Source organism: Panthera leo, chromosome E2 (assembly GCF_018350215.1).
Source record: "Panthera leo isolate Ple1 chromosome E2, P.leo_Ple1_pat1.1, whole genome shotgun sequence".
NCBI classification, from domain to species: domain Eukaryota; kingdom Metazoa; phylum Chordata; class Mammalia; order Carnivora; family Felidae; genus Panthera; species Panthera leo.
The window spans coordinates 12,506,809-12,518,176 of NC_056693.1; the positions used below are offsets into that span (position 1 = coordinate 12,506,809).

Consider the following 11,368-nt stretch of genomic DNA (forward strand, 5'->3'; position numbering starts at 1 on the left):
TTTAGGGGCGCCAGGGTGGCGCAGTCGGTTAAGCGTCCGACTTCAGCCAGGTCACGATCTCGCGGTCCGTGAGTTCGAGCCCCGCGTCAGGCTCTGGGCTGATGGCTCGGAGCCTGGAGCCTGCTTCCGATTCTGTGTCTCCCTCCCTCTCTGCCCCTCCCCCGTTCATGCTCTGTCTCTCTCTGTCCCAAAAATTAAAAAAAAAAAAAAAAAAAAAAAGTTGAAAAAAAAAAATGTTTAAACATTTATTTAAGGAGTATTAATTTCCTTGCAGAAAACAGAATTCCTGCCAATTACACAGTATTCTAATATGACAAAAAATGTATTTGTACACATAAACCTTGTTCAACAAAGATGTTCTCTTTGTAGGTCCAAACTCAAGAACAGGCCTAAACTGGCCTTTATTATGTTCATTTATTATGGGTAGATTTCCCATTTTACAAGCAAACCTCTATGTATGGGAAGAGCTTCAGGGTGTCAGAAAGTCTTTAGCATATATTTCCTGATCCCGGGGGCACAGATGTCCCCTGTTGTCCATCAAATGGCACCCACTTGCAACTGCAGGGTATTCTTCTACTCCAGAGTTAAATACATAACAAATAGACGAGAAAACTACATAACAAACAGAGCTAAATACATATAAAGACATAATGCATACAGAATAATCCCCTGGTAGCCATATATGCCCTCCAACCTTATCAAACCGTAATTTGCTTACTGTTCCTCAAATAAAATACCCTAATCCCTATCTCTTTACCATTACCTTCCTCCCCCCGCCTTTTTTTTCCCTCCCAGTTTCCTTCACCTGGAATTCTATATAAACTTCTATCCAAATACCACCATTTCAAGGACCAGGCAAGGTCCGATCTCACCACTAAAGGACAAAGTCTTCCCTGACTGTCCTACCCTATGGTAACCTGACCCTCTTTAATCTTTTTTTTTTTTTAAGGACCCCTGGTTTCTTTTATTCTGAATTGCTTAACACATCCTCAACAAACAAACGCAAAATGTAACAACAACACAACTAAAAAACCCAGATCAAACGTGAGATAAGAGGAAAAATGCAGTATCTATGGGTAACACACAAGTAGGAGACAGAGAATGCCCCAATTACATTATCTACAACCAGGTAAGGAAACGCTAATCTTTGAATGGACTCTGGAGTCCACATCTGATTGGTGAGTCAGGAAGATTGTGATTTAGATTTAAGTGCTAATGTCATTCCATTGCTACTTCATGACTTCCTTACAATCTAGGTCATTCTCTGACATTATATCTTTGAATATTGTGACCCTCTTTAATCTTTAAAGAGCATGTGGCCGTAATATTTTTTTCTGCCTAATACTGTTAATTAGCTTTTCACAAGTTTTTTGCTTATCTTGCAATTAGATTGTAAGCTCCTTTTTTTTATTAAATATAATTTATTGTCAGATTGGTTTCCATACAACACCCAGTGCTCATCCCAAGATTGTAAGCTCCTTAAATGCAGATTCTTATATTTTGTTTTCCTTATTTTCCTCATGCATCTAAATAGTAGATACTCTACATGTCCCAGTTTTGAAAAGTAACATGGTCAATCCAAACATGACCCAACACGTTCATTTAGTGTTCTTTAATGGATTTTGCTAGAACCGCGTTCATACACTTTTTTGTATACACATAGATTTTCTGCCAGCCCAATATATTTTTTTGAGGTTTTTATATAGCAGAATTCATCAGCTTACTCTGTGTCCCAGCCACAAGACGGCAGTTGTTCATCCTGTGGAAACTCAACTTCAATGTCATAAACAAAATTTGAATCATCCTTCTTCTAGCTTTTCTCAGAAAGCTCATATATGATGCTCTTTCTTTGTTTGTGTGTTTTCACATGTTTAGTTATTTTTGAGAGAGAGAGACAGAACACGAGCAGGGGAGGGGCAGAGAGAGAGGGAGACACAGAATCTGAAGCAGGCTCCAGGCTCTGGGCTGTCAGCACAGATGTGGGGCTCAAACTCATGAACCACGAGATAATGACCTGAGCCGAAGTCGGATATTTAACCAACTGAGCCACCCAGGTGCCCCATGATTCTCTTTCTTTGGCAAGTCTCTTGCCATCTACTTTGTTCAAGTCTTCCTCAGGATCGAGGGTTGTTTCCCATTGAATTTGTTCCACTTTTTTTTTTTTTTTGCCAGACTTTGCCCCCACAAGTGACCTTGAAAAAACGGAATAACTTCTCTAGCTGCCCCAGGGACACTTGTTCCAGGTAACTCTTGTGTCATGGATTATTCTGTAATTGTTCAGCAGTTCTGTTGCAATCTGAACACTTTGAAAAGTTTCAGACTAGCATGACACGTTGGCAACTTTCCCCCTTTATCTCATTCTCATAGAGGAAGATAATAGCTGGAGTCTGGAACCTAATTCCACATCTCTTGGCAATGCACATCCTTCTCACATACACTTCAGGGTAAATCAGAGGAAATCTGATGAAAAGGTGTTAGTCCTTAGTGACTTCCCGCTGGAAGTGGAGAGGGAGACAGGGAACTCCCGATCCCGCTCACAGGACTGCCCCTGGGAGTCGGGCGTACCTAATATATTTCCATAATATTTGCCAGTGTATCATTTAGAGATTCATTTGACGGAAAAGCAAACAAACCCTCCACACTAGCTTAAATACATCTATTTTGATCAAATAAATCATCAGTGTTTATACATTACGACTATTAACCGCTGAGCTATGTGAGGTTTCATGTTAAATTTGTATTCTCATACCAATTTTAACTTCCCCAAATTAGAATTCATGTGTTTTAATATACTTGGCTTCTCCGTGTACAAACTCTTTATTCATTCCCAAATTTTCAGTGGAACCCATCAGGAATTCTATCAGTTTAATTTTCTTCTTTAGTACATTCCTCTGCCACCAACTGCACTATGTAATCTCTAGACTGGCTATACAGCTGTCAACCTAGGCTTTCCTTTCTCTACCACTGAACAGATCTCATTATCTCATATCGTTGAATCTCCAGTTTCTAGGGATCCATATTTTCTTCTTTTTCCCTTACTTTCTTTTTTTTTTTTAATTGTTTAATGTTTATTTCTTTTTGAGAGACAGAGACACAGAGCACGAGTGGGGGAGGGACAGAGACAGAGAGGGAGACACAGAATCTGAAGCAGGCTCCAGGCTCTGAGCTGTCAGCACAGAGCCCGATGAGAGGCTTGAACCCACACACCACGAGATCATGACCTGAGCCGAGGTCAGACGCTTAACCCCCTGAGCCACGCAGGCGCCCCCTTTTTCACTTACTTTCTTTACAGAGTTTGGCCTTCAGTAATTCCTGGGAAAGCATTAATAGAGTATTTTGAGACCTTGCCTTCCTGAAAATACCTTTATTTTTTTTAGAAATTAAAACAAAATTCTAACATTTGTTTATTTTTGAGACCAAGAGAGACAGAGCATGAACGGGGAAGGGTCAGAGAGAGAGAGGGAGACACAGAATCTGACCAGGCTCTGAGCTGTCCGTACAAAGCCCGACATGGGGCTCGAACTCACGGACCGTGAGATCATGACCTAAGCCAAAGTCGGACGCTTAACCGACTGAGCCACCCAGGCGCCCCTGAAAACACCTTTTTTTTTTTATATCATCCCTGAGTTTAGTTTGACAGGCATCCAGGGCGCTTGGGTGGCTCAGTCGGCTGAGTGTAGGACTTCAACCCAGATCATAATCCCTCGGTTTGTGGGTTGCAGCCCTATGTCAGGCTCTGTGCTGACAGCTCAGAGCCTGGAGCCTGGTTCGAATTCTGTCTCCCTCTCTCTCTGCCCTTCCCCTGCTTGTGCTCTCTCTCCCTCTAAAAAATAAACATTAAAAAAATTTAGTTTGAGGGGCACCTGGGTGGCTCAGTTGGTTAAGCGTCCTACTTCAGCTCAGGCCATGATCTGGCGGTTTGTGAGTCCGAGCCCCGTATTTGGTTCTGTGCTGGCAGCTCAGAGCCTGGAGCCTGCTTTGGATTCTGTGTCTCCCCCTCTTTCTGCCCCTCCCACGCTCATGCTCTGTCTCTCTCTGTCTCTCAATAATAAATAAACGTTAAAAATTTTTTTTTTAATTTAGTTTGACAGGTATCCAATTTGAGTTTGTAAATCATTATCTCAGAAGTTTGACAGCATTGTTGCATCACATCCCAGTTTTCAATGTTGCTCTTTAGAAACCTGAGGCCATTTTGATTTTCCTCCCTTTGGATATGACCAGTTGTTTGCTCTCCAGAATCTTTAGGAAGTTGTTATTTCTCTCCAATACTTTTTTCTCATCCAAGTTTTTATTCAAATTCCAGTGAGTTCACATACAGTGCAAGATTAGAAGATTAGTTTGAGGTGTAGAAGCTAGTGATTCATCACTCATATATAATACCCAGTGTTCATCACAAGTGCCCTCCTTAATACCCATCCCCCATTTAACCCATCCCCAGTCCACTGCCCCCCCAAGCAAACCATCAATTTGTTCTCTATAGTTACAAGTCTGTTTCTTGCTTTGCCTCTCTTTATTTCCCCCCAATATTCATTTGTTTCTTAAATTCCACATAAGTGAAATACATACAACGGAGTATTACTCAGCCATAAAAAAGAATGAAAGCTTGCCACTTGCAATGCCATGGATGGAACTATAGAATATTAGTCTCTCCAATATTTTAAAATTTAGATATGGGCTTATTTTGATCCTTTTCCCATTAAACAAATAGGCCTCGTTAGTCTGTTAATGGATGTGACAAACCATCTTGTAGAATTTCTTTGATGTTATTCTCCTCTCCACATTTACATTTCTTTCTCCCAGCGCTATTATTCATCCAGTAAAGTTTCGCTGTTTTTCTAATGTTTCCAGTGTTCTTTCCCCTTCTTCCAATTTCCTAGAGGTTGCTTCATATTACCTTCCAACCCCTCTGCCTGAGTACTTTCTTCTGTCATGGTCCTGATTCCCAAAAGCTCATTTTAGTCTTCTATCATTCATTTTAATAGCATCCTATCCTTGCTTCATGCATGCAGTGGAATTTCATATCTCATCAATGATATTACTTACAAATTGCAGGACTTTAGTCTACTTCCTTAATAAGCTTTGTTTTTTCCATGTTACTTCCCCCCCCCCCCGCCCCCATCCCTGTGTTTTTCTATCAAGGTAGAATGTTTCTTCAAATGGCTGCTGGCCTTTGGCTGATTCATATTAAAAGATGAGGCCTTTAAAAGCGAATTCAGATCATGTGTGGTAGGGCACAAAGAGTATCCAGTGGGTCTCCTATTAAGGTTATTATATAGGTCCTGCCATGTCATTAGGGTGAAGCCAAGTGTCAATATAAGTGAGCCCATTTTTCTTGGGTTATGCAGTTTCTGCAGAGAATAGAACATATTTTGCTACATTGGAAGGCAATATTCAACAAGAAAATAAATGCATTTAGAAGATTAAATCACGAGACAAATCTCACATTGAAACATAACCGGGATATATTTTAAATGAGGCCACAGTTAGACTCACAGTTGCCAAATATTTTGTACTCAAAAAAATTGTGGAATGAAGGGTAGCTGTTTGTAAACGGACTATTTGGAGATTTTTGTCTTACAACTGACAAAGCCTTTAATTTCATGGCTGATGAGCACATAGGGGCTGGAAGCTGGAAAACAAGCAGAAAGGAATGTACCGATGTTCACCAGCTGCAGGCTTGGGTTGACAAAGCAAGTAATATAGAGTGATAAGAGGGAGGACAGAAAGTAAAAGGAAAGAAACAAGCTCACTAGAAGCAGGACAGTAAAAGTGGCAGTGGTCTCACGGGAGGCTCTGGGAGAGAGACTGGTGTGGTGAAGGTATTGGACTCTCTGCTTATGTCTTTGCAGGAAGAGCACTATGGAGACACTGGCCCAACCCATGGGTCCCAAACACAAAATATCAAGGAAGGTAAACAGGAATGCACAGAGTGAGCTTACGAATGAATTGGACCCTTTGACAGAACACAATCCAAAATCCCTTTTTGTAATGTTTCTAGTACTCCCTGGGTGAGTCACTTTCACTGGCACGACAATATTTATCAGGAGATGAAGAATCCAACAGAGGCAACAGGAGGGTTGAACAAACTTAGGAGCTCTCAGTTTGAGTTCTGCCCACCTGGGATTGTTAAGACTAATAGTAATAGCCTGGAAGCCACTCAAAAGGCAGGTGGTGCAGAGAGAAACCCCTCAGGCCACCCTGTGAGTATAAAACACAATCTTACACATAGCTTCTCCCAGGAAATTGTCCAAACAAAAAGCAGCCAGTGTCTGAGGGATTCCCCTAGAGAAAAGGATCAGAAAGTTGGCTAAGGCCAAATGGTTGAGAATTAGGTCTGTACGTCTCTGAGCGTGTTTAGTGAACAAAGTCAACACATAGAAATAAAGGAGTAAGGAATTCCCTAGCCCAGTTCCAGTCTGGAAGAGAAAGAGAATCCCCACTACAAACTCACAAGAAGCCATAATAATGTCAATGCCCAGAAGGAGCTTGTTTTATTCAAAGCCAGATGATCTAGAGAGAAATAATATGTGCATTATTTTCTTTAGCATGGCAAATTCATTATTAACAAATTTCACCTTTACTCCTCTTTGCAAAATCCTACTTCATATTATTGGATGTACAAATATTGAGTCGAACTGCTCTGAAAGAGGAATCTAGTTCTCTTCCAAGAGTATACGATTTGCTAGCATTTCATTTAGGGTATGTGGATGCACATTTATGAATGACAGTTTTCTAAACATAGGCTACCCAAGGGTAGGAAACGGTAAGTTTATGGTCCCAATATTTCACTTCCTTTTCCCACTCTGTAGTTTAAATATTTTAGATTCTCTGCCAACTTTTACATGATCTGAAAGTTTTTGTTTCTTTTTAAAAATTAGAAAATGCTGGGGCGCCTGGGTGCTCAGTCGGTGAAGCATCCGACTTTGGCTCAGGTCATGATCTCACAGTCCGTGAGTTCGAGCCCTGCGTCAGCTCTGTGTTGACAGCTCAGAGCCTGTAGCCCGCTTCAGATTCTGTGTCTCCCTCTCTCTGACCCTCCCCCGTTCATGCTCTGTCTCTCTCTGTCTCAAAAATAAATAAACATTAAAAAAATTTTTTTTAATTAGAAAATTCTATGGTGTGACCACTGTTCTCCCATAATAAATGGTTTATGGAGCCAGGTAATGTCAACTCCATTGACTAGGGCAGGCACCCCCTAATTCATAACAGCCTTCGTGAAACCAGGTTTATCCGTTCATGTTAATGGCTCAACCCTGTAAGGTTTGAACTGACAGTTGTCTCTTTATACACAAAAAGCTTTGGGAAATATAAGGACACAAGATGGATTTTAACAGATTTCTCTGTGAGAATGCCACTCAGTTCACAAAAATAGGTAAAATATAGAGGATATGAATAACGTCGTCAGGCTGCCTGATTTAACAGATTTTATGGAATAATTTTAAACTGAAAAAAAAACATTTTAAAATTAAACTATGCATTCTCCTAATTTTACTGAAGACAGTAGAAGGAAGACAGCACTAAAGATAATGTAATAAACAGAAATAAAAATAACTATAATTGACAAAAATATAAAAGATATATAAATGAGTCTAACATTGGTAAATATGGCCAAGACAAAAGGGAAAAAACTAACAACTTTATAATGGTAGAAGAATATTACAGTAGATATAGATAGGCTTTAAACATCATAAGAGAATATTACATGCACAAGCTTTAGAAACATTTTTGTTGATGGATGCAGAAGAAGGAAATAATTTTGGAGAGCTTTGATATTCTGCACTTGCTTCTCCCTTATATCATAGAGGATATTTCTTGATCCCTATCCGTAGCACTAGATAGCCATATCTCAGTTGGCATGACATTGGAGGGGGTTATCCAGGAAGATTAAAAGTCTTGCTGAATTGAGAAAATGATGACATCAGATGTAGGATAATCAGCTCTCCCCAGACGCTCTCTTCTTTCTCCACCAAAACCCAGAAAGGCAGATTATGGAAGAAATCTCCCCCATAAAGTTCTGCTCCCTTGTTAGTGTTTAAAGTGGAGTCCCTGGCCAGAGAAGTTTTCTAGAGGAGTTGTAAACAGCACTCCAGCTGGTCTTAAGGGTTAACTGCCTTCAAGTTAACACACAGCTTATTTGCTGACCTAAGTCCTTTGATCCATAGCAGACAGATAACTGGCCTTGAGGAGAGAAGGACCAGAATTTTCCTGTGCTACAGAGGTCAGCAAATCTGTTTGAAGCCACCTCAATTTATAATTAGCCTAGCAATTTTTTTTTTCTTTTAGTAAAATGCTCTTCTTTTTTTTAGGTCACACAAATGATTTTCCTGACTTCCCTTTGTGTAGCTGTGGATCTTGCCCTCCTTTGCAGAAAGAACAGAGTCCTGCACATCCCAGAACAGAAACTGGAGCCCCTCGTACAACCCATGAGCACAGAGGTGATATTTGTCGCTGGCACCATTGACTCCACATGTAATCGAGAAATGTTACAGGGGTGCCTGGCTGGCACAGTCAGTGGATTATGCGACTCTTGATCTCAGGGTTGTGAGTTTGAGCCCCATGTTGGATGTAGAGATTACTTTAAAATAAAATAGAAAGAAGAAAGAAAGAAAGAAAGAAAGAAAGAAAGAAAGAAAGAAAGAAAGAAAAGTTACAGACTATTTCACTGCCTTTACTCATCCCTAAACCTCTTTAAAATACACTGGGCCAGGGGCGCCTGGGTGGCTCAGTTGGTTGAGCATTGACTTCAACTCAGGTCATGATCTCATGTTTGAAGAGTTCGAGCCCTGCATCGGGCTGTGTGCTGACAGCTCAGAGCCTGGAGCCTGCTTTGGATTCTGTGTCTCCCTCTCTCTCTTCCCCTCCCCCACTCATGTTCTGTCTCTCTCTGTCTCAAAAATAAAATAAACATTTAAAAAATTTAAAAAAAACAAAACAAAACAAAGCCCTGGGCCAAGCAGAAATCTTGGACAAGTGCTCAGCTTCTCCCCAGATGTACGGCCTCCTGAATAAAGCTGAGATTCCTTTCTGATCTAAACTGTCTCTTGAGTATTGGCCTTTCAAGCAACTGGGCAACCGAACTTGGGGTTCAGTGCAGGGTTTTTAAAAAAATTTTTTTAATGTTTATTTATTTTTGAGAGAGAGAGAAAGACAGAGTGTGAGCAGGGGGAGGGGGAGAGAGAGCGAGAGAGGAAGACACAGAATGGGAAGCAGGCTCCAGGCTCCAAGCTGTCAGCACAGAGCCCGATTCGGGGCTCTAACCCATGAACTGCGAGATTGTGACCTGAGCTGAAGTTAGAGGCTCAACTGACTGAGCCACCCAGGCGCCCCTGGGGTTCAGTGCAGGATTAGTGGTTCCGTGGAACCTGGGGCTTTCTGACCTACAGCTCTTCCCCTCTCCTCTCCTTACACTGAGCAAGGGCACCAAGAGCCTTGTGACTTTTCCACAAGAGAGAGATTACCAGGCAGGGATGGAAAATGCATGCTTCCAGACTCAAAAGAGAGTTAAGAGAGGGAAGGACATTTCTCTAATAATAAGATTTCATATATTTTTGAGTTTTCAGACCATGTTAATGCTCTACATTTTCCAAAAATAAAATATGAAACCACCAAGGACAGGTGCCTGGGTGGCTCAGTCAGTTAAACGCCCGACTTCAGCTCAGGTCATGATCTCGCAGTCCGTGAGGTCAAGCCCCGCGACCAGCTCTGTGCTGACAGCTCAGAGCCTGGAGCCTGCTTCAGGTTCTGTGTCTCCCTCTCTCTCTGTCCCTCACCTGCTCGCTCTCTCTCTCTCTCTCTCAATAACAAATAAACATTAAAAAAAAAAAAAAAACACCCAGAAAAGAAAAAAGAACACGGACATCCAAATATTTAGGATCCAGGCTTCCTTTGTCAAAAAAGAGTACTATTTATAAGGGCAACAAAGGACTGCTAGCTATTTTCCCTTTAATGAGTCAGTCGTTAAAGGGAAAATAGCAGGAAGTCATATACGCAGACAGAAAAGGCAGACCTAAAGCCCTTCTTTAGGCAGTGGCCTCTAGCCGGGTGGGGAGAAGCTACCAACAACTAATGTTAAAAATAACCCTATATTCCATGGGCTCTTTGCTGGGCCCTGCCCTTGTATGGCACATTTTCCTGATGGCATGTTTCATTTTCCCATGTCACACCAAGGGCAGGGTAGGGTCAGACCTAGGGATAGTTCCCTGAATTAGAGCCCCAAACTCAGGATTTCCTGTCTTAATGCCATGGCCCATTTATGACACTGGCTCAGCACTGGGGATGTGGTCAATGAGTGGCTTTATGTCCATTATTGATTCTGGGAAATAAATTCAGGAATATCTCCCTCCTTAAGAGAGTTAGAGTCAACAATTACACTTCTCTCCTTTGGTCTAAGAAGAACCTGAGAAGAATATGATTTATGCCTTTTCCTCACACTGCCCAAAGGGATGGCTTTCTTCTGAAGCCAGTTTTGACCACTGAGAAAACAAGAAAAAAATGTCATGCTTAAAGCCAGACACGTATCTTATTTATTCATCATAATATTCCTACAGTGGAGAGTCTGTGGTCCCCAACTTTAAAGAGAGGGTTTAAAAGGTTGGAAGAGAAAGGAGGAGATTTCTGGCAAGTCTGATAGTGAGACAGGATGGACAGGAGGTTTCAGGAAGCCAAGAACAAAAAGGAAATCAAGGGAAAGAGGATAACTCCAAATAAAGTATAAACACGAGATATATTAGTGCCCTCCTGAAGGCACTGTATTTCTCTCTAATCCTCAGATTTAATATCGCACGCATCGCTTCCCAGGTAAGAAGTATATTAGGATTCTAAGATAAAGCTCTAACACTGAAAGTGACTTTTTCTGATATTTTCTAAAAGGAGGAAAAAGAAAAAAAACTCACCAAGCAGATCTCTGCTACCTGGATAGTGAGTCTGTCACTGCCGAGGTTTATGCCTGAGAGTGTGAGAAAGCACCTGACTCCAAGTTATAGATAAGGGACACCATGATCTCATTTCCCACCAGTGCAGCAATTATAATGTCACCAGTAGCAATGACAGTGTCTACAAGGGGAATTGATAATATCCCGGAGAAACTGTTGGCCCAAGATAAATAAATAACATGAGCAACACTTAGTGAGAAAAACCCAGAGAGACCAACATAACTTGCAGAGAAACTTTTCTGTGATATGTGGAAACAGACATGTCTTGAGAATGGTACAGAGGTCCCTTGTGTGGATGAGTGCAAACTCCCATGTCCCCACGGTGACATTTTCATCTACCAGTGTCTCCTTGTCTGACTCCACAAACTTGACCTTTCAGCAGCCAACGATTCCTTTTGCCTGTTAGCTCTAGGGGGGCCTCTTGTCATCCCACTGCT

At 41.4% G+C, this 11,368-nt stretch overlaps 1 protein-coding gene and 1 pseudogene across 1 annotated transcript; both read right to left on the bottom strand.

The window, feature by feature from the left end:
• Nucleotides 1-1,612: 1,612 nt before the first annotated feature.
• Nucleotides 1,613-2,423, bottom strand: LOC122208906 (annotated as a pseudogene).
• A 3,132-nt stretch (nucleotides 2,424-5,555) lies between these two features.
• Nucleotides 5,556-6,461, bottom strand: LOC122208128 (vomeronasal type-1 receptor 1-like). Its single transcript, XM_042918839.1, is given in 1 exon segment — nucleotides 5,556-6,461. A coding segment is annotated over 1 exon segment (906 nt).
• Nucleotides 6,462-11,368: the final 4,907 nt, after the last annotated feature.